The sequence below is a fragment of the Coffea eugenioides genome, chromosome 10, assembly GCF_003713205.1.
Source record: "Coffea eugenioides isolate CCC68of chromosome 10, Ceug_1.0, whole genome shotgun sequence".
Lineage (NCBI taxonomy): Eukaryota > Viridiplantae > Streptophyta > Magnoliopsida > Gentianales > Rubiaceae > Coffea > Coffea eugenioides.
In genome coordinates this window covers 9052638-9075252 of record NC_040044.1, presented here as the reverse complement: position 1 = coordinate 9075252, position 22615 = coordinate 9052638, and the positions used below count along the sequence as shown (strand labels likewise).

General features: G+C 35.8%; 1 protein-coding gene and 1 long non-coding RNA gene across 2 annotated transcripts; one reads left to right on the top strand and one right to left on the bottom strand.

Moving 5' to 3' along the window:
• Positions 1-5632: 5632 nt before the first annotated feature.
• Positions 5633-13221, top strand: LOC113749487. The gene is made up of 5 exons (XM_027293244.1): positions 5633-6205; positions 6493-6642; positions 7006-7122; positions 11373-12016; positions 12446-13221. Exons 1-5 carry the CDS (start codon positions 5728-5730, stop codon positions 13103-13105), a joined length of 2049 nt encoding a protein of 682 aa, XP_027149045.1. The 5' UTR covers positions 5633-5727; the 3' UTR covers positions 13106-13221.
• Positions 13222-18393: 5172 nt separating this feature from the next.
• Positions 18394-19259, bottom strand: LOC113749489. Its single transcript, XR_003464527.1, has 3 exons — positions 19217-19259; positions 18643-18736; positions 18394-18481 (listed from the first exon to the last, which is right to left on the bottom strand). It is a non-coding gene; the product is annotated as an uncharacterized LOC113749489 (long non-coding RNA).
• Between the last annotated feature and the right edge of the window lie 3356 nt (positions 19260-22615).

Below are 22615 nucleotides of genomic sequence, written 5' to 3'. Positions count from 1 at the left end.
GGGAAAGATAACAGCACTGGATACTTAAAGGGAGTAGGATGGAGAAGTGGTTGAAGAAACAGGCATATGGAGTGATAGCTCAATTGGTGGTAGTAGAAGAAGAGGAAGGTTCAGAACTGATGTCTGCTGAGATCAGTTAGGTGGTGGAGCAGTACAGAGATGTTTTCGAAGAGCCTAAGGGGATGCCCCCAACCAGGAGCCATGATCACCAAATTGTGTTAGAAAAAGGAGCCAAGCCTTTCCAGGTAAGGCCATACAGATGTCCATACGTACAGAAGACAGAGATTGAGAGATTAGGAAAAAAAATGCTGGAAATAGGAATCATACAACCCAGTAGCAGTCCATTTGCCTCCCCAGTACTGCTAGTCAAGAAGAAGGATGGGACATGGAGATTCTGTGTGGATTACAGACAGCTAAATGAGTTGACAGTAAAGAACAAATTCCTTATGCCCCTGATTGAAGAACTGATAGATGAACTACATGGAGCCAAGTACTACACCAAAATTGACCTGAGAGCAGGATACTTCCAAATCAGAGTCAAGGTGGAAGACATCCCAAAAATAGCTTTCAGACTCACCAAGAACTCTATGAGTTCAAGGTCATGCCTTTTGGTTTGACCAATGCCCCTACCACCTTCCAAAGCCTGATGAACCAGGTCTTTCAGGAGCAGATGGGGAAGCATGTCCTGGTATTCTTTGATGACATCCTGGTTTACAACCCAACCTTGGAATTGCATATCAAGCATGTAACTGAAGTACTGAATATCCTAAGGCAGCACTAGCTATATGCTAAGATGAGCAAGTGTTCATTTGCTCAGCTGCAAGTGGAGTATTTTGGACATGTCATATCAGCAGAAGGAGTGCAAGCTGACCCTAAGAAGGTAGAGTGCATGGAGAGGTGGCCGAAACCCAAGAATGTCAAACAGCTAAGGGGGTTCTTGGGATTGATAGGCTATTACAGAAGGTTTGTCAAAAGGTATGAGGCCATAGCTAAACCTCTAACCAACCTGCTGAAGAAGGACAGTTTCCACTGGGGAGAGGACTCAGAAACAGCTTTCCAGGAGTTGAAGAAGGCCATGATCAGCACTTCTGTATTAGCAGTGCCTGACTTCACCCAGCCATTCATCATTGAGACAGATGCTTGCTATGATGGCATGTGAGCTGTACTAATGCAAAACAAGAGGCCTATTTCCTATCTCAGTTAGGTCTTGGGACAGAAGAACATGGGGCTATCTATATATGAGAAGGAGCTCCTGGCATTAGTGACTGCTGTAACCAAGTGGAGACACTACCTGGAAGGACATCATTTCATCATACATACTGATCATCAGAGCTTAAAATACCTATTGGAGCAAAGGATCACCACCTCCCTCTAACAGAAATGGCTCACCAAGCTCTTGGGACTGAGCTACGAAATCCATTACAAGAAAGGGAAAGACAACATTGCTGCTGATGCTCTATCTAAGCAGGGCAGGGAAGAGTCAGGAGAATGCACAGCTATCTCTTGTGCACTACCCACATGGATCAAAGAAGTGGTGGAGAGCTATAAGGAGGATGTGTGGGCTCAAGAGACCATCTCCCAAGTACTACTGGCCCCAACTCAAGTACCAGATTACTCATATCAGGATGGTGTGCTCAGATACAAGAAGAGGCTGGTGGTGGGAGGACAGGGTAACATAAGGAGGAAACTTATCACTGCTCTACATGACTCCCAAATGGGAGGACATTCAGGTATTCAGGCCAACTACATGAGAGCCAAGTAGCTGTTTTACTGGCCAGGGATGTAAAAGGAGATCAAGCAATTTGTTCTGGAATGTGACACCTGTAGGAAGTGCAAAGATGAGCATGTAGCTTACCCAAGGCTGCTACAGCCCCTTCCTATCCCTCAGCATTCCTGGAGCCATGTAACCATGGACTTCATTGAAGGATTACCAAAATCAGAAGGGAAGGATACCATAATGGTAATTGTGGACGGATTCACCAAATATGCTCATTTCATCAGTATTCCACACCCTTTTGATGCACCAAAGGTAGCCCGGCTCTTCATTGATCATGTCAGTAAGCTACATGGGATTCCCCAGAGCATGTTGTCAGATAGGAACAGGATATTTGTCAGTAAGTTTTGGGGAGAACTTTTTTCCATGTTGGGAGCTAGACTGGACTACAGCACAGCATATTACCCACAGATTGATGGACAGACCGAGAGGGTGAATCAGGTGCTAGAGATGTACCTCAGGTGCCTCACTCATCTAGAGCCTAGGAGATGGAACCAGTGGCTATCCTTGGCAGAGTGGTGGTACAATACCACCCACCACACAGCCATACAGATGACCCCATTCGAGGCATTGTATGGTATTCCCCCTCCCCAACTAGCTCTGGGACCCTACCTGCAAACCAGGGTAGCTGTAGTTGGAGACTATGTCAGGGAAAGGCCGCAAATAGACAGCATGCTGAAGCAGAACTTGAAGATGGCTCAGGAAATGATGAAAAAGTATGCTGATGAAAGTAGAAGCAAGAGGGAGTTCAGTGAGGGTGATTGGGTGTATCTAAGGTTACAACCATATAGGCAAAGCTCATTGGCTCTCAGAGGGAATACCAAGCTCACAGCTAAGTACTTTGGCCTCTACAAGGTAGAAGAGAAAATTGGGAGCGTAGCTTACAGACTACAGTTGCCTACTACCACAAAAGTTCATCCTGTTTTTCATGTATCACTGCTCAAAAGGAAAATAGGAGACAAGGTCACCCCTACACTCCAACTGCCTGAAACTGATGAGAAGGGACACTGGAAGGTTGAGCCAGTAGCTGTGCTTGACAGAAGAATAGTGAAAAGAGGAAATGCTGCTGCAGTACAATGGTTGATCCACTGGTGGGGTACAGATCCTGCGGAAGCTACATGGGAGAATGCTGAGGCGATTGAAGGACAGTTCCCCAGATTCCAATCTTGAGGTCAAGATTGTTCTCTAGGGGAAGGTATTGTCATGAAGTCAGAAGTAAGAAGGAAGAAGACGTGGAGGGCAGAGAAGGGAAGGCATGAGTCTGGAAGGAAGTCAACTGGAAAAAGCACAAGGAGGGTGAAGGCGCGAAGAATGTGTGAAGAAAACGTGATAAGGGCAGCATTGGCAGAGAAAGGCGCGGTCATGATACCACGCCTTTTCTGGGTTCATGCGTTTCTACTAAAGCTGCGAACCAGGCCAACTGAAAAGATTCTCTCGGACACATGTCACTCGCCCATTAGCTATTGAATTAGTTAGTTAGATTGTTAGCTCTATAAAAGAATTAGATCATGTAATATTTATTCAACTTTTTAGCTGAAATCTTGCTGCTGTAATCAAAGAGAATATCCTCTTTGTATTTTTTCTTCCCCTTCAAGTTTCCTGCATTCTGTTTCCCCTTTCTGTATCTTTCCCGCCAATTCTATTTCTGTGTTTTTGAATTAAGAAGTTGATTAATGCAAAGAAGGTGTTTGCTTGCAATTCCTTGATTCTGCAAATTTTACTAATTCATTCCCAAAGCTCAATTATTCCATTTCCTGTAATAATTCCGGTTCTGTACCACAACACTTTCGAATTGGGTGCTATCTATGCTGAATCATTTCCTGATGCGTCTATTTCAAGCCATATGCGCCTGGTTATATAGAAGGATCTTACCGGAGAGACAAGGAATAAATTTTATTCGACATAGCCAAACCTTCGAAGAATATTGGCATACAAATAATATAATATATGATATTAATTAAACTTTCGTTACGTTTTGTTGTTTTGAGAAAAAAATTCCAAATTAACAAATGTTGTAAACTAACCTTCTTATATACATTTCATCGCAATTGGTCAACTCTATAATATTTTATTTTTAACTTTCTTTTTTTGGTTTTATAGTTTCTTCCATTTCTTTACATCTTTTGTACAAACCACCACCAGATGATGGAAAAGTGCATATTTTTAGATTTAGTGTTTATCCCCAAAATTGGGAAGTTTTTTAACTTTGCCTCTTCGCCCGCCTTGTTTGGAATGCCATTTTTCTCTAAAAAATTTTTACATTTTTCATGAACACATTTTTCAATCACTTTTTTACCTCACATATATCAAATCACAACAGTAAATGTTTCTACAAAAGTTCCAAAAATTAGCAATGCAAATGGTTCCAATTTTCTTAACTTATGCGGCTTTATGGCGTCTTGCTTGATAATCCACCAAAGCTTCTTTACCTGCCCAGAGGCCCCAATCAAATGAAAGGGTGAGAACTGGAAAAGCGAATGTACCAATCATTCTGGTAATAAAATTGGAAGCAGTCAATTCCAAAGAAAGAAAAAGAAAAAGAGGAGCAAATGTGCTTTTATTCTGTCCGTTGTCTCTAAATTTCAATGCACGCTTAGTAAAGACGTCAATACTGCAGTCTATCCTTAATTAGTTTAGAGACAATGATCGCATAAATTTAATCTTTGTACACCCAAATAATCTTTTTGTCACTCTGAGAAATTTCAACTTATGTCGCATGCACAATATTCAAATGAGTAACCTTCCTCATAGATCTACATCTTAATCAATCTATGTATCCCACCCATGTTTTGGGTTCCAAGCATACGGGACATTAATTCATTATCTAATACTAAATCATATGTGATTTTCTCAATCGGCACCATTTTCACAAGAGAGCTCACTAAGAAGCAGGCAAACGGTAATTAAGATAATAAGAACAGTTTTGATATTGTTGGAATAATTCATCATTTTGGATGTTCACCAATCCTTTGATCCATAAACATCAAGAATACTAAAAGGAAAAAAGAAAAAGAGAATGATAAAGAAGATGCCTTGCCCTGATTATTTAGCGACCAGACAAAATTAAAGGCACTAGCGTACTTCAACATTAATTCGTCACCATTGGAGACTACTTTTTGTCTTTGGAATACTCTTTTTATCAGTAAAATCTAATGCAACACGCAAGAGATCATTCCTAACAATGTCACAGGAGCTGGAAGTACTTTTGATTCCAGCATGTAACACAACGAATGCCCACTTTTTTCAGATATAAATTAGTCTAAACCATGAACCTCTGTTATCACAAGTGAATTGAAGAAAGGCTGATCAAAGAGAAGAAAAATATAATTTATCGTAGTGAGATGGTGGACAGCACCCAGAGTGAGAAGGTGGACCCCATGTTCGATATGCTCCGCGACGTCGGATTTCGTAAGAAGATGAAACAAGGTAAGAAGCTTTTTTTTTTTTTTTCTTTTTGGTGCTTTGTTAGAGTATTATAAATGAAAGCTTCATAAATTCATTCATTCAGCTTACCTGTCTAAGTTATGACCGCATCCGATCATAACCTTGTGCTCTTATATTTTTTTCAGACTTTGGAGTGAGAAATGGAATAGAAACCTAGGCCCCTCCTTTCTTTAATTGTGGCTTATTGGCCAATCCTTTCTTTATGTTTTGGTAATTTTGACTTTGCATAAACTAGTACTAGTTTCCTGTGGGAGGACAATGTGCAAGCAGAGTTTTGCAAAATTTGAGGTTGGACAATTGGCCAATGAACCACGCTTGACCAAAGCTTGGCCTTTTTATTTTTCCTCTCTTTTCTTTTTTTGTTTTTTTTTAGCTCAGCCTATTCTTGCATATTGGTAGACGAATTGGCACACCAGAAATTGGCGGTAGTCGGCGAAGCAGCAGGCGAAGGGGGTCAGCAAATTGCTATAGCTGATACAGCCAATCTCCCAGAACTCTACATAGCAGCAATGGAAGGAAATTGGGAAGATGCTCGTCACCAATTTCGTCACAATCAAGATGCAGAGACAGCAAAAATCTCGACCCTTGGCATGACAGCCCTTCATGTGGCAGCAAGCTGTGGCCAGTCGGAGTTTGTGCAGAAGCTTGTGGAGCAGTTAGCTGAAAAGCAGCTTGAAGCCAGGGACCAACTTGGCCGAACTGCTCTTCATCACGTGGCCTTAGCTGCAAATGTGGACGCTGCCGAAGCAATGGTGAACAAGAACAAAAATTTGCCTTACCTTGGGGATGTGAACAATCATACTCCCATCTTCTATGCTGCTAAATGGCGAAAACCGTCAGAAAGCAAGAAAATGGTGAAATATCTCTACCAAGTTAGTCAGGACGAAAATTTGCCTCATGATCTTGAGGACAAAGATCATTGCAATGCCTTCACGGATGCTTCAGCTCCCGATCTCATTGTGGCAATCACTGCTTCGGGGTCATATGGTGAGCCTGGCCACCGTACAGATAAGCTCTGTACATATATGTGTGGCAATCTTATGAAGTTATTGTGCAAAATTTTTAATTCATAATAACATTTAAAAAAAAAAATCCTTCAATTTTTAATTAGAGGAGAAAATGTAGGTTAGTTTCCAGGACATGGGGTGGTGGCGCTTCCTGCCCCCATTTCCATCCTTGCCTCTAAGGTAACAAAAACTTTTTGAATAAACTCAAGTGTCTCTATAAAATTCTTTTAAACCAAAGAATCTAATGATCACAGATTTCTTTTACAGATACTGCTTTGTGTATCCTTAAGAGATATCCGGAGTTAGCTCTTACAAAAAATGACAAAGGAAAGTCCATACTTCATGTACTTGCAATGAAGCCTAAAGCATTCCGGAGTGGAAATGAACTTTCTCCATTGATATCCTGGATCTATGATTGTAAGTACTCCTTTTCGAATCTTCATCCTTAGAATTTCTGGTTCGCTGAGGGTATACTTTGCATATGATATTTCATTTTGCTTAGGCAATGTGTCTATATATGCAATATACATATACATTTATATATTTACACACACACAAACACACTCTTAAGTATATGCTTTCATAAGTAAAATTTGCGACGTAAAAGTTATTTCTTTCATTTCCAGCTCATTACTGTAGTATAGGATTTCTATCTTTCTTGTTAAAAAAAAAGTACATTGATATTAAAAAACAAAAAGTACATTGATATGCGATAGGTAGTTCGTCAGTTTATTAGTTCCAATTTTTGTGATTTTATTCTAATTCTCCGTTAATCTTTAGTGGTATCAGTTGACGACGAGGAAACAGAACACGAAGATTCGACAAGTAATGGTGCTAACAGCAAGAATCGACGCTCAGCAGCTTCATTCTTTAAATATATGAGCAAGTTCATTAAAGGTTTGAAAATTTTGTGTCTACTTTATCTCTGTTTATTAATCTTATTTGTGTCTACATCCTGTGAGGTTTAACCAAATTATGGAATCTATCCAGTAACTTGACCATATTACAGTCAAACCCCTTAGATGACAAAACATTTACCAAATGCCCCCTTCACGTCAGTTTCCGTTAAAACTAATGCTTGGATCAGTAGTACAAATGCTTATCTGAAGACCCCAAAATACTCTTTTATAAATTGAGTTAATTACAGTTACCTTTCTTAAGGTTTATCCAAATTATGTTTACCTCCCCTAGTATTTGTCCAATGTATAAAATGAACCTCATAATTTGTCCAAATTAGTCCAAAAATTAAAATGAATAACAGTTGTTAAATAAAAGTAAATCTTTCATATACTATCGGTATAAACTTGTTTTGCACTAGTGGTCTGTGATATTGTGCCACCTCACCAATAGAAGTTGGTAATCCCTTATAACCAGTTGACTATCTTATCAAAATTATTTAATTGAATAAAATAAACCTTAAAAAAAAACATAGACTTCCATGATGTCTCAAACAATTTCTCCTCCTCCTCCACTGTTCTACCTCAACATCTCACTACCACTATTTTTTTTGCTCTTCCCAATCACCCAATAAGCCTAAAGCAATGTCCTTTTGCAATCAAAACATACCCAATAAAACCTCCCATTAAATTTGGACTGAATTGGAATTTTGAATTGGATGTAAAGAAAGAAAATTTTCCTTTATGTCGACATGGATTTGTCGCTTGGATTGGGAAATGTGATTTTGTTCTCAAGCTATGTAAAATATATTCCAAAGAATTTGGGTGTAAAGAAACCTAATAGATGAATGTAAAAATTCAAAATTGAAATGGCGGGGTTCTTGAAAATCTTCCCAACCTTTTTTTTTAAGTGAGAGGTTTTGAACTCAAAATCTTCTACTTACAATCCCTTTCACCCTATCATCCAACCCAACTTTCCCCCCAAATTCTTCCCAACTTAATATATAACAATCCATCAATGGAAAGAAATTTGATAGTTGTGCCAATTGGGGTCAATATACATTCATTTATGTAAACAGCCATTTCCGATTCCTTAAGTAGAGTTAACTTGCCCCCTATTTTTATGAAATTTGGAGGAGATTAGGATTTTGTAATTGGATGTGAAAAAAGAAAAAATTTGGTGATTACATAGTGTCCAAATTTGTAGAAATGATTTGGTTTTTAAGCAAGAAGGCTAGAGAGAGTCGGCGGTCTTTCTTGAAGAAAGCTTCATCAATCGCCTACACCATTGATTAGGAGAGTTCCAAATGAAATTAAACTGTAAGTTAATTAGCTAGTCGTTTTATTTAATATCAATCTCGACTTTTTGTTTAATAGAAATTGATAAAACAGGCTATCCACTCTCATTAATAAGGTGGCACAATATTAGTGAGCCATCAATGTAAAAATGTTTTACATTGACGGTGTAAGAAAGATGCATTCAATCTTTTTTTTTTTTCTGATCATTCTTTTGTCTCAATATATATTACAATTAACATAATGAAAATTCTAATCATATGGCATCAGAAATAATACTTTTTTGCTCTTCAGTGTAGTTTCTTTAGTCATCACTGTTACATTTTTAAATAAAAGCCCTTTTTCCATGTTATTGTGCAAATAATCAAACTCTAGTTTTAGAAAGAGAATTAACTATTGCTTTTAAATTCACATTTTTACATAAATGCCCTTTTTCCATGCCATCGTGCAAATAATAAAACCCCAGTTTTTGAAAAGAGAGAATTAACTATTGCTTTTAAATCCACATTTAAGCATCACATTTAAAGTTTTTGTACAAAGCCAATCATTTGATCTACATTAAAAGTCTAAAAAAGACACTTATTTAGAATTATATTGAATATTATGTTATACATAGAAAATCATATAACACAGCTAAATTTGATTATCATACACCAAATTATATATTTAAATAAAATGGATTATTTTTGTATAAAAAAATGGTTGGAGCCTGCTGTAGCTGCTGAAATAATCCGAAGGAAAAAATGTTCTCAATTTTTTTATTTTAAATTTTGGTTTCTTAGTAGTTAGTAATTGAATGCTTTCTTTTAATTTGAGTCTTACTTTTTCTATCATATTAAGGGATTTTCATATAAATAATTGACTATTCAAAGATTGAATTCCATTATGGTCAAATTACAGAGTCTCTTTTGCAGCTTAAACAAATTTTAGAGAATATAAATGTAATTTTTTTTTGCAAAGGCCAGTCTTGTTATTTCCCAACTTCTGTTACTTGGGGTTTGGAGGCTGTCACTCTTAAGGGAGCAGCAGTAATTTGGTGAAATTTAAGATTCAATTCATAATTTAGTCAAATCTTAGGGGAGATAGATGTAATTAACCCAAGTGTTTAATGTTCATGCATTTAGTGAGTCTGGATTCTTCGAATTCTCTTAACTTTCAATAGTTGGCAATTAGGTCGAATCACGAGTTGGTGGGTCATATTGAACCTTAGGTATACCAAATAACACGCCAACTTGGACACAACCTACTAAGTTGTGATGGGTTATGTTATATGATCCGAACAGGACCCTAATCACACTTCCAATTCAGGGATGAAACTGACTTGAAACGGCCACTTTTTTTTTTTTTTCCCTGAAACTACCTATTTTATCTGAACAGCAACAAATCAACAACCCCAGCTTACGGAGTTCACACTTCAAAAAATGTATTGAAAAAATCACTATTGGTTCCTGGTTTGGAGGATGCGTGGACACCATATAACACAAAGCCTTTTGTCCAAGAAACTTCAATATTACATAATTGAAGCATAACATAGGACGTGGGCACGTCCTACGGATCAAAGTGATGAAACAAATTGTCATTTAATATATTAATTAAAATGGCTTAAATGGATTATATGGGTCAACCCAATAATGACCTAGACTTGACATGTTTGTCTGATGGGTTTGTTGGGTTTGACCTGACTCTGATGAGGACCCATTTACATGTTAAGTTCGTATATTGTGTTTAGGTTTCTATCAAAAATTATCATCCCTAACTTTTAATTTTTTTAAGGGTAAAATTTAGTAAATCACGCAAAAGTTACGAAGCTCCTTATAATCTGAATTGGTATTGAATTTTGCTATCTAAATTAACCAATATTGGACTACACTCGCCTATGCAAGCAGCAGTAGTGGTCCACTGGCTGGCAACTCCACCAACCCATCTCTAATACTAAGTCTAAACTTCTTGAACTTTCAATAAAAACATTCTTTGCACTGCCTTTACTCCAAATCCACCACGAATAGACCCCAAAAACAACCTCAAAACCGCAAATTGGAAGAAAAATAGTTAACCCTAAATGCATAAAATTTGTTCTTATGCATGGTTTTTTTATTAAATTTGGTAGTTTATCATTAGTTTACTGGTTTGAAAAATCGTTTTGAGATGAATTTGGACTCGCTTTTTCAATTTCCAGCCATTTTTTGCCAAATTCTTCTGTGGAATAGCAGGCTACACAACAATCAGCATCTCACATGGTTTTTTGGCGAAATTCTACCAGCGGATGGTGATAGCCAGCGGTAGCTGTCGGTGGCAGATGCCGCCATACCACTGTTGTCGCTGCCATAATTCCACTTGAAGCTTTATTGTACAACAGAGGGAAGTGGAAACAGGAAAAAAAAAATTAAAGGAAGAAGTCTCGGATTCGAATCGTCCTGTTTATACTAAAAAAAAAAGGAGAGAGGATTGAGTTGGGTGGTATGGGGGAGAGTATAAGCAAGAGGTCTCGGATTTGAATCCTCCCGCCTACACTAAAAAAAAAGGAAAAAAAAGGAAATATATAGATATGCAAAGAAAGGAAGAAGAAAAAAAAAAGAAAAAGAAATTAAAGAATAAAAATGAAGAAGTGACAAAAAAAAAGAGGAATTAGAAAAGGCACGGCGGAGATGCCGTGGTAGTACCAGCGGCGAGAGACGGGAGATTTATTAGATTTTAACACCTTTTTTAAAATTTTAACTTCACGCCTGTAATTATTTTTTTTAATATTCTCGATTTTGATTTTATTTTTCAGTTAATGAATACTTATTTCAATGTAGCCTAACAGTCGTAGATCAAATCTCATGTGGGGATGGGCTATATCACAAAAAATGAAGTACTAGACCATTATTCTTAAATATTTTTCCAAATAATCTTCAATATAAATGTAAAACTTGTGCGTGCTTACGTTACTTGTCTTGTCTTTTCTTTTTGTGGCAGGAATAAGAGAGATCTCTGAAATAAAGCAAAGCCATGTGCGTGCAGTTAAACTTGTAAAGTTTGTATGTAATGAGTTGCGAGAGAAAGAGAAACAAATGGACTTTGTTCAGGATTTCTTCATCCCTAAGGATAGCGCTGCAATTTTGCACTTAGCAGTGGAGCATGGAGTATTTGAACTGGTACGTGAGTGTCTAAATGTTTTTCCTGATCTGATTTGGTATGCGGACAAAGCCCCAAGAAGTGTGTCGTGGCACCATGCTCATTATAAAAGCAGAGTAGAAGGGCGTTTGTTGTGGGGTGATGCTACTCAGCATGCAGACACAGCCTCCGCACAGTCGACTCCGCCTGGTACTAAATATACAGACACAACCTCTGGACATTGGAAGTGGCATGAGGGTCAATATGCCGACACAGCCACCGGCACCGGACGTTTGTTGTTGCATGTAGCTATTGAGCATCGCCGAGTGGAGATATTTAATTACTTGATCAATTACATTGGAAAAAATACTAAGGCGTATGCGGATTTAATACTTGAAGGGAATAACAATGCCCTTCATCTGGCAGCAAAATTGGCTCCTACACCTCAACTCCAGTCTGTCCCAGGTCCTGCATTTCAGATGCAGCGAGAACTACAATGGTTTAAGGTAAGTAATGCAATGTTTTTGTAATTCTATCTCAAAACCGTTTTCAAATACTCTGTACTTTCCATATAAGATGCATGTGTCCTTAGATATACCCCTTTAACTTTTAGGCACCCATTACATTTCTAAACAATTCTGGATTATTTTTTTTTTGGGTCAAGCTTTTAGTAATACACCTATTTTGGTCCATGTTTTAGAATGATACATGTCTCGGCGAACCCACCGAATTTGAAATAAAAGGACAAGTAGTGTTTCCTCAAAATAAAATGTGGCTTCAAAAAGCACGATAGCTGACCCAAACTTTATGTTAACATCATAGTCATGATTTTTGCATTCTGGTTTATGATGGTAGTTTTTCTACAAAATTAATTCCCTAGTATTAGCAAATGAAGTGTATCAACCTAGATAAGTCCTTTGATTAACTGCATGCAGGCTGTGGAAGAATTAGTTTATGATGAGTTAAAGACGGATAAGAACTTAGACGACAAAACACCTCGAGAAGTACTCTTTGATGCCCATAAAGATTTGCTAAGCAGTGCAAAGGAATGGATGAAGGACACATCAAATTCGTGCATGGTGGTAGCTACTCTGGTCGCAACAGTTGCATTTGCTGCTATGATCACCGTACCCGGTGGCAATAATAGTGACACAGGCGTCCCTATTCTGGCCAGGAAAAAACTTTTCGTGGCATTTTCCGTATCTAACGCATTGTCCATGGTATCCTCCGCTGTTTCTCTGCTCATGTTCCTCTCAATTCAAACATCTAGATATACAGAAACGGATTTTCTGGATTTACTTCCCAAGAGTTTGCTTCGAGGTCTACTTTCCTTGTTCATTGCTATAGCCACAATGATGATATCTTTCGGTACAGCAATTGGATTGTCACTTCAGACGAGGCTCAACTGGAGTTACATTCCCATCACAATCATTGCTTGTGTCCCTGTTATCATTTTCACCTGGTTGCAGCTTCCTTTGCTCTGGCAAGCGATCATAGTCAAATCTGGACCTGGCATTTTTCAGGGACAAAGGGATCGCAAGCTTTGGCGCATCAAGAAAATTGGCCGCAGTCTTTTGGCATATGACAGGGTATGACCTCATTCCACAATTTGCTGCTAATTAGTTCACCATTAGATGGCTTTACCAAGAGTTGTCTGCATGATCAAATTGTATTTCTTTTACTCTTTAAATTTCAGTTTCACCTTGCGAGTTTCTTGTTTACGTTCATATGTCTTATAATAAAATACCTACGATTGGTATTCACTCCCCATAAAGTATGCAATAGAGTGTGCACCATATATATATATAATGTAATTGATTCCTAGGTAATCCATGTGTGCTTAAACATATTATATATGTTTGCTACTAATATGATGGTTTCAATATGTATCCTTATAGGTGGTTGTTTAATATTGATTAACTAAAGTTTAGATATAGGTACTTGACATTCAAAAAAATGTTAGATACACAATGTGTAGTGCGTGGTTAATTACAAGCAGTATATTATAGAAAAATTTTACGATCCATTTTGGATACTATTTCCTCAAAACTTTTATTTTCTCTTACTAAAGATGATAGTTTGAATTTTAAATATTTTAACAATGTTTAATTTAAAGGTCAATAACACTTCCTTCAAAATTTAACGATGAATTTTACTTATGGATATGATATCTAAAAGAAACTATAGAATCTTCCCATATTATAATATTATGTCTAGCAATGCACACTAAACATGTAGTAGAGTTTATACCGCTATTATTTGGTGGTCAATAAATAGAATTAACGTAGCACATGGCATGAAAGCCTATGCAACAGCTCCTGACGCACACTCTTCTTAGATTAGTTTGGCTGATTTGAGGAAATAATCAGTTTTTTTAACTGATCATAGGCTTGGCTTTTGATGAAACAATACAACACAAATTAAAGGAAAGGTATCATCAGAAATGGGGCTTCCTGACATTATCTTCTGCAATTTTAGTGGAGATATAATTGTGACATTGTGTCTGAGCATTGGAATTAATATATATATTTGAAGTGGAAAAACTCGAAAATTTAACTACGAAAGACCCAGCCAAAGAAGAACGAACAGATCAACGCGAATGAAATACGCATATATCCAAGGATCATTGTATGATGTGCTCATGAAACGAAGATGAAATTAAGGAATTAGACTTTTGTTGAGCATAGAACTTGTTCGAAACTGTCTTACCTGTTGTGATGCCTTACCTCTAGCAGTCAGTCTAGATGTATCGTGTGCATGCATGCTAATACTCTATTATCCTTCCGTGTATCAAATAGATACTGTAACTTGCACGCAGACATTTTTTTTTTATTTATTTTTTTTATTTTTTTGATAAGATAGAAGCCAATATTATTAATAAATTAGTTGAAAATCATTCAGCACGATTTGGTTGACAAAAAAATGGAAATATATAGAACATGTCACAAATAAAAATCATTAGATTTAATAAAGTAACAAAATATAAAGGATTATACTATAAATACCAAATTATCAAATTTGATCAATTACACGAGCTGCTCCATAAATATTTGGAGCATGTCTACTCCCTCACATCTGTTATCCAATTGGTTCAAGTTCAAAACTACATAGTAGGAGGTATCAAATTATTTCTTTGTTAATTTTGTCTTTTATAATTGTAAATGGTGTGTACCGCATAGCATACGGGGCACAGTTGTGGTGGATTGCCCTTTCAAAAGAATGGAGTCTATCCTATATCAATCTTCACTTGCAGCTTCTCGGACATGAATTGTGCAAAATGTTAAAAAAGATGTTCAGTAAAAGAGGATGAATGGAAGAAAGAGGAGGATGAAAAGTTATGGGAAATCAAGGGTATGAAAAGACTGTTGAATAACTTGAAAAATGTTACATCAACATATCAAAGAAATAGGAGAAGAAATAGGCAGGTTCTTGGCATATATGTTGTATAGACCTCGCTAACTTGGCAAGAAGTCTGGGCTGATGAACTGCCAGAGTATAGAGAAGAGGAGAAGAATGGTGGAACCGCGATGTTAAAGCAATATTTTAATTTTAAGTTCTAACAACTTATATTAATTATTAGTCTAATCTAAGTAACTGCTAATTATGTATCATATTGCATATTGTCCCCCAAATGTCCCTCAATTGCTTATTGCATATCCAATTAGGGGCTTCACAAGTTTCAGTTCAAATCAGTTTGCCCCTCAGTTGTAAATGAATCTACATAAAGTATAAACAAATAGGATTGTGATGTAAACAAAATGGCCATTTGGTCTCAACTGATTTAAACTAGAATTTGCGACGCAGTAATCTATCGGATATCTCTGCTTCAAATGTGTCAAGTCTTAAACGCACAAAGAAAAATTAATATAAAAATGCCACCTTAGCTTAAGCTGTCCCAATGACACTCATTGGTGAAGATAGGTGCCAGGTGTGAGAAATGGAATAGAAACCTCGGTTTCCCCTTTCTTGAGCTGTAGCTTGGTCGCCAATTTACAAGTAGTTACAGATACATCAATTCCAGATATAAAGTTCAACGTCATTAAGTCGTGTTTGTGATACATCAATTCCAGATACATCAATGGCCATCAATTATTCGTAATTCATAAATTTTAAGAAAAATACAGTGCACCAATTCTTTTTTTCCCAAAAGCTTCTTTCACTGCCTCTGGTGCGGACGAAGGTAAGGTTCCCTCACTTGTTCAACAAGTTATATAAGTCGTGTTTGTGATTACAGATATATATATATATATCTGCAGATAAAGATGTGTAGTCATACGGCTGCTTATAGATGATGAGCGTCGACTGACTAATTTAAATATCGCAATCCTGAGCAAAATTTGCTCCTACACCGCAATTCCAATCCTAACCCAGGTCCTGCATTTAGGGAAAAGAACGCAGGTGGAAAATGCCTTGAAAATTATTTTTGGATGAGCATAAATATTTGCTAACTAATGCAAAGGAATTATTGAAGGATATGTCAAATTCATCACACGGCTAGTCCATAAGAATTCGAGGATGACTAGTATAAAAGTAATTTTTTGTCTGTCCCCTGGAAAAGTCATAAAAAAGTTGAAAACCATTTCAACCATGAGACCCAAAACCATAGGGAGAACGTAAGATGCTAGATTGTAGATCAATCTGAACTGACGCTGTCACATTACAAAATCCTTCATCATAATGCCAGAGGACTGTCATACGAAAACATCATTCAATGTCTGAGAGAGGACTACTATTAATTGGAGTAAACAAAATAATATCTCTAGCATTCCCAAGATAAAACAGAACTATATTGAACTTTCTTTGGATTTCAACGAACATTCACCATAATTCATCATCTAATATTAAGTAAAATTTCAGGTAAAGACTGTAACAGAGGACAAAATAAAGCATAACTCTTTCCCCAGTGCCATGCCGCAGAAGCGTTGTGATTAATTTCTAACTGTCGAGTTGTATAAGCATATTTATCAACCCAACTATCCAAAAGAAGATAACTTCTAAACCCGGTATATGGAAGTGAAAATTGTGCAGAAGCTTCAACCTAAAAAAGGAAAAGCAGCAAAGCAGCAGCTGATCACCTCTTCAAAACCCCCTGCTTCTTATCAGAATCTGCTGCCTTTCTCTTGTCCTTTCTTTTCCCTCTTCTTTAATGCAGTCATGCAAACGCTGCTTTCAGAACGGTTGCATATGAAGCTTGCAAACGCTGGTAATCTTTTTGCCCAACCTAAGATCTCCCATGCATAAATGTAAAGATCACTCTGGAAGAAAAGTTGTAACACTTTTGACCAAAATGACAAAATATCTGAACAAGTAACAAAGGAACAATTACCCAGGAAGTCATATTAAAAAATATCGTTTATCAGTGCAAGTAATCAACTCAACTGCACATTTAGCAAGCATAACTGCTAGGATTCGAGCAGAAGGACTTGAGAAAAACTTCTCCAGTGTCTTTTCATCAGTAGTCATGCTTATTGGCACTTGTTCTAATGCCTATTCTTGTTTGTGGGAGTTGCCAGGATATTCTGACTTCCATAGATGCAGAGTTATCAGGCTTCATCACTTAACATGATCCACTCAAATGCTGAAGGATGCATCACGATGATTTGTCAGCCCTTTCTTTTCTCTTCAACTATGTTAACTATTCCTTTAAGAAGGCAAAAAAGGAAACCCAACAATAATCATCTGCTGCTTCAAGTAGAAAAGAAATATGCCAGCCCCACTACAGTTCTGATAAAGCTACCAAGGCTGGAACAACTTAGAAGTCCTCCAAACCTCTACTACATTATAAGCAGATATTTCTCAAATAAAGCCAATCCCATTGCATCCTTTTATTTATCACTTTTGGCCTACTTAACCTGATCTCCAGCAGCTTCAAACATCACCTTTGCGTGCTTCCTGTCCTCAGTTTGTCTTTTAAACCTTACGAAGAATTACCATGATGGCTAATAGAGTAAGCATGAACATAACATTATATGGCAGCCAAAAATGTTTCTATTATAATTTTGCCTCGCTTTCTATTGACCTAAGCTCCAGCATGAACCTAAACTAAAAGAAATCCCAAACAGAATGTTTCATCAAACATGCATTCTCATGCAATTATTTAATTGACCCTCAAGTGAATTTTATTACCAACAAAGATACCCCATTTCGGACTTGACAAATCCACCTTTGCTATTGTGATTCCAAGACCAGAAGAGATTATTAACTCATTCTCCTTAAAGCATCATCTTCCCAAAGTGCTAGTTAGCAGTGACGGAGCCAGGATTTTTTTTCTAGGGGGGCCAAAATTTTCTTAATATGCTATGTTCAAAATAATTTCCATCCATTTAAATATATGACATCTAAAAAAATCAAATATTAACTTTAATTATAAATATATATATAGAAAAACTCTCATAATAAAAACTAAAATTGTAAAAAATTAGGGGGCCCACTTTTTTTTACACATATATTTACACACTATAAATTAAATTTTCAAGACTTAGGGGGGGGCCATGGCCCCATCAGCCCCCTTAACTCCGTCATTGCTAGTTAGTTGCATTACTTTCTTGAGAGACCATCGAGCAAGGAACTCAGACAATGGCTATTAGCTTAACTAGTTGTATATTTCCACTTTATATTTTTGGATGCAACAAACTTCCTAGTTTCAACTTCGTAGTAAAACCGACTTTTCAATTATAGAAGTCAGCAGCTTTCAATAAAAAAATGTGTCTTCTTATTCAATTTTCCCTTCTTATTCCTTGAGACAATTATGGGGAGGAAACTCGAGGTCCACCAATCAAACCACAAAAAAAGAAAAAGCAAGAAAAATCAACAAATAAATCAAAATCTGAAATTAAAACAGGTGAAAGTAACTGTGCTTACCATAGTAGATATAGTCTATTTGCCATCTGTAGCTCGAATAAGACACTTGTACTCAATTTTCTCCCCAGCAGTCTTCATCTTATTCCTCTGGAGCTTAGACTTGTCAGAGGCTGTAAATTCAATGCGCATCAAAAGATTAGAACAGCATGCAACAAAACAATTATAAATGATACCAAACATGAGAAGAGCAGGGAAGACTAAACCGAGATATTGGCAAAGAAAGGAGGTGTATCAGGCAAAACAAAGGGAAAAAAAAGTAAAAAAGACATACAGTATTTAAGTGTCACCCAGACAGAACCCTTTTCTCTGCTTCACTCAAACATGTTGGTGAGTTCATTAAGAAATGGGTCTCGTTGTAGACGGACCTGAAAGGAACCAATCAACAATGCATCAGTTAAAAGTGATTAGATACAGAACAAGGATTCAGACTATAAGAAAAGAGTCACAGTTAAAAGCTTCTAATAGCCGCAAATGAACCATGAATGCACAGTATATGGTACACAAACATTAAAACAATGAAACAAAAACATCACATACACAACTCTTGACATACTTCACAACCACACATGGAGAAAGTGGAAGTGCTACAATTAACTGTATCAAGCACTGATACACCATGAAAACTTAAGGGAAAACAGAAAACAGATCTTGTACTAAACTTATATAGCATTCCAACATAATGAGCCTTATATTTGTCAACTGACTTTCAATTATGCATCAATTGCTCCTTCCGAATTGCATATTCATGATTTGTGGCATTAATAGTTTCTTTGTCAAAGAAATAAGACCAGAGTATGGACCTTAAGTAATATCATAATTATCAGCATATTACATGCCAAACATACCTTGGAAATGTTATTTGGTTGACTAACTCCTGATGACATCCTGGACAAATGCAAAAGTAGCCACATATATCAATGTGAGTGCAGATAGAATGGGCCAAATGAAAACCAACTTCAAAGGCCTAAATTAAAAAATTCCAAGGAAAAATATCTTAACATTTGAAAGTAATGATAATCATTGTGTCTCAGTCAATTTGCATGTTTTCTGCATGCTGGAATCATTATGATCTCGTCCATTGTATCTACAAGGTGAAAACTTCCTCGAAACAGAGACTTTCATAAGCTTTAATGCGGATATATCCCAAGAAACCTAATTGCAGGTTCTATCAACCAGTAATAGCTTATAATGTAATGGTTGGTATCTTTGCTGGGAAAAAAGGGGAAAAAAAAGAAAAAGAAGCAGAAAAAAAAATTCTAAGAGTACAATGACAGAAGTTAAAAGAACATTGTCCAATAAAATTTCAGAACCATTCAAGTTTCCAAGAAATATCGAGGATGTACAGCATGAAAATTAAAATCAAGTAGCTCAAAATTTGGGCTTTGAACCATACCAAAATCACAATAGCTTTCAGATTAACAACAAAGAATTACTAAAAACTAGACTACATAAAAGACCGTTGCTAAAAATTCTACCAAATTTTAATTCATATACGGAAATCAGAACACAATTAAAACCCCTAATTTCTTACAAACAAACAAAAACCTGCAGAAGTAAATAAAATAGAATACAGCCCACAAATTTTAATTAACAATTTATACTAATCGTATCCAAGATAACATAATTCAGTTGCAAATTTTAACAAATAGAAACAGAAAAAAAGGTTACTGAGATCGAATCAATCTAGGACGTGGCCTTAAATCGTGCAAAACAGAAGGAAGAAACTGAGATAAAAGTAATAGGAACATTAACAGTATAAATTTCCCTTGTGAGAGATAAGAAACAGAGATGCAAACCTGAAAATCTCAGTAGCCGTGGCGGCGAAAGGAGTGTGATTGGCAGTCGGAGGTCGGCGGGTGTCTCAGCACCGAGTGTTGAGTGACCGTTGGGTCGGAGCAGAAAATTTTGAGAGTTGGAGTGACTGTTCGAGCCCCTTGTCCTACACCGTAGGTCGGTTATCGGCAAAATGGGTCCCCGATTGATTGGGCGGGTTAACGGGTTAAGCTGGCGGGTTATTCGTAGGAATAGTGCCGTAATCTTTCTAAATATACATTTTTGCCTTCCAACTTAAGGGCGTTTGTACTTCCGTATCAATGGAAAGATATTTGTTTGTTGTGATTATCTTTCTTGATTGTGATTAGAGGTGTCAAAATGGGTGACTTAGGTGAGTTTGGGTCGGATAAAATGGGTAAAATGGGTATAAGTGAATCAACTCATTTATACCCATTTAATTAGATGGGTATAAATGGGTAAGTTAAAAAATGAATTGGGTAGCCCAATTACTCATTTATAACTCATTTATTTTAACCTTTTGTAAACTCATTTAAATTCATTTTTGCAAACTAAGTTATCAATTTATATCACTCTTTGTACCCATCATTAGTTTTAAATATTTACTTATAATGTTCAATAAACTTAATTACCAATTTTTTTTTCATTTATACTCTATGTCACAAAATTACCTATTATTTAATAATTGAATAATAAGAATATAAAAATTTGAACTAAGTACTATAAAAATTAATATAAAAACTTAATCCAAAAATTTTGAACCCCTAACATTTTTTCATATATCAATTTAAAATTTCATTTTATAAAGATAAGAAAATATGCTAAAATTTATCATAAATTGGTAATGCTAAAAAATGAGCAAGATAACAAACTAAAAGAAAATAAAATAATAAGATAAAACCAATAAATAATAATAATAATAATAATAATGAAACAAAAGTAGTTAACATCATGACAAAATTAAAAATTTGAAAAAAAAAAGGTGGGGGAAAAGAAGAGACTTGGGGGGAAGAGAATTCTAAATGGGTTAATTGGATTTGATGGGTTACCCAATAATATCCATTTATTAAATGGGTATTATTGGGTAATCCATTTATACCCATATACAAAAATTTAACATACCCATACCCATACCCATCTATTCATGGGCGGGTATGGATAAATTTAGTTAAGTGGGTTGATTTGCTACCTCTAATTGTGACTGTGAGTAATTCTATTATTTGAATAGATGCAAGAAAAAGATACTTTTTCTTATTTTATGTGCAATTACTTTTCTTTTTATTAAGCATTTTAAACGCTCAAAAAGTATGACTTAAGAAAATTTAGGTAAAGAAACAGGAATATAAGCATGAAAATCAAGTTGAAATTGTTGACACTTTACCCCCTTAACGTTTAGTGCTATTATTAATTTCTCCCTTAACGTTGTCTTTTAGTTACTTTACCCCCAAAACTAACAGTCAAACTTAACGAAGTTTGTTAATTAAAGTAAAAAGACATGTTTAACCCTTAAAATTATAATCACTTTACCCCCATAAAATATAGTTTCATTATCAATTTACCCCCTAGAGTTACTTTTTAAACAATTTATCTTATCATTAAACCAACTTAGCAAGTTAAAAAACTTTAGAAGAAAATACCCTCTTCTTTGCATAATAAAAATAATAAAAAATTTAGAGTGACTCTTCTCCTTTTTAGTATAAAAAAAAAAGTCAAAGTATTAATTTCTTTTTTCTTGACAATCTTATTAATATTGAAAAAAAATAGAAAGATGGAGAGGGGGAGGGGGAGATGGAGGGAGAGAGTTCAATTCTTTTTTTAAAAATTACAAATAAAAAGAATTAAATACTTTATTATTTTAAAATTATTTCACTTTTTTATTTACCACCAAATTCTCATCCTAATCTCGACAACCTTAAAGTAATACGATAATGTTAGACTTTTCTTTATTTTCTTTTTTTACAAAATCTAATTTTTTGTCTCCTTCTTTCCTATCTCTTTTTCTTTTCCTAGTATTAATAAATGTGAAAAAAAAGAAATTTGAGAAAACCCTTTTATTTCTACTCTTTTCGATCTCTTAAAGTGAAAAAAATGAAGAATAACTATTCCAACTTTTTTATTTTTAATTATATATATAAAAAAGGTAAGTATATTTAAAAATTTTTTGATCATACTAGTCAGATTAACGATGAGGTAAAATGCCTAGAAAATAATATTATGAACTAAAGTAATTGTATCACTATAATCTAAACGAATAAAGTGATGATAACAATGTAGTAATGTTATAAAATAAAAGGGTATTTGTGTCCAAAAATTCTTAACATGTTGAGTTGAATTATTTATGGGGATAAAGTGATCAAAAAATAACGTTAGGGGGTAAACTGATAGTAGTAATATAGTTTAAGGGGGTAAAGTGATAATAACCCTATACAAAATATGATGTAAGTTGAAATGGG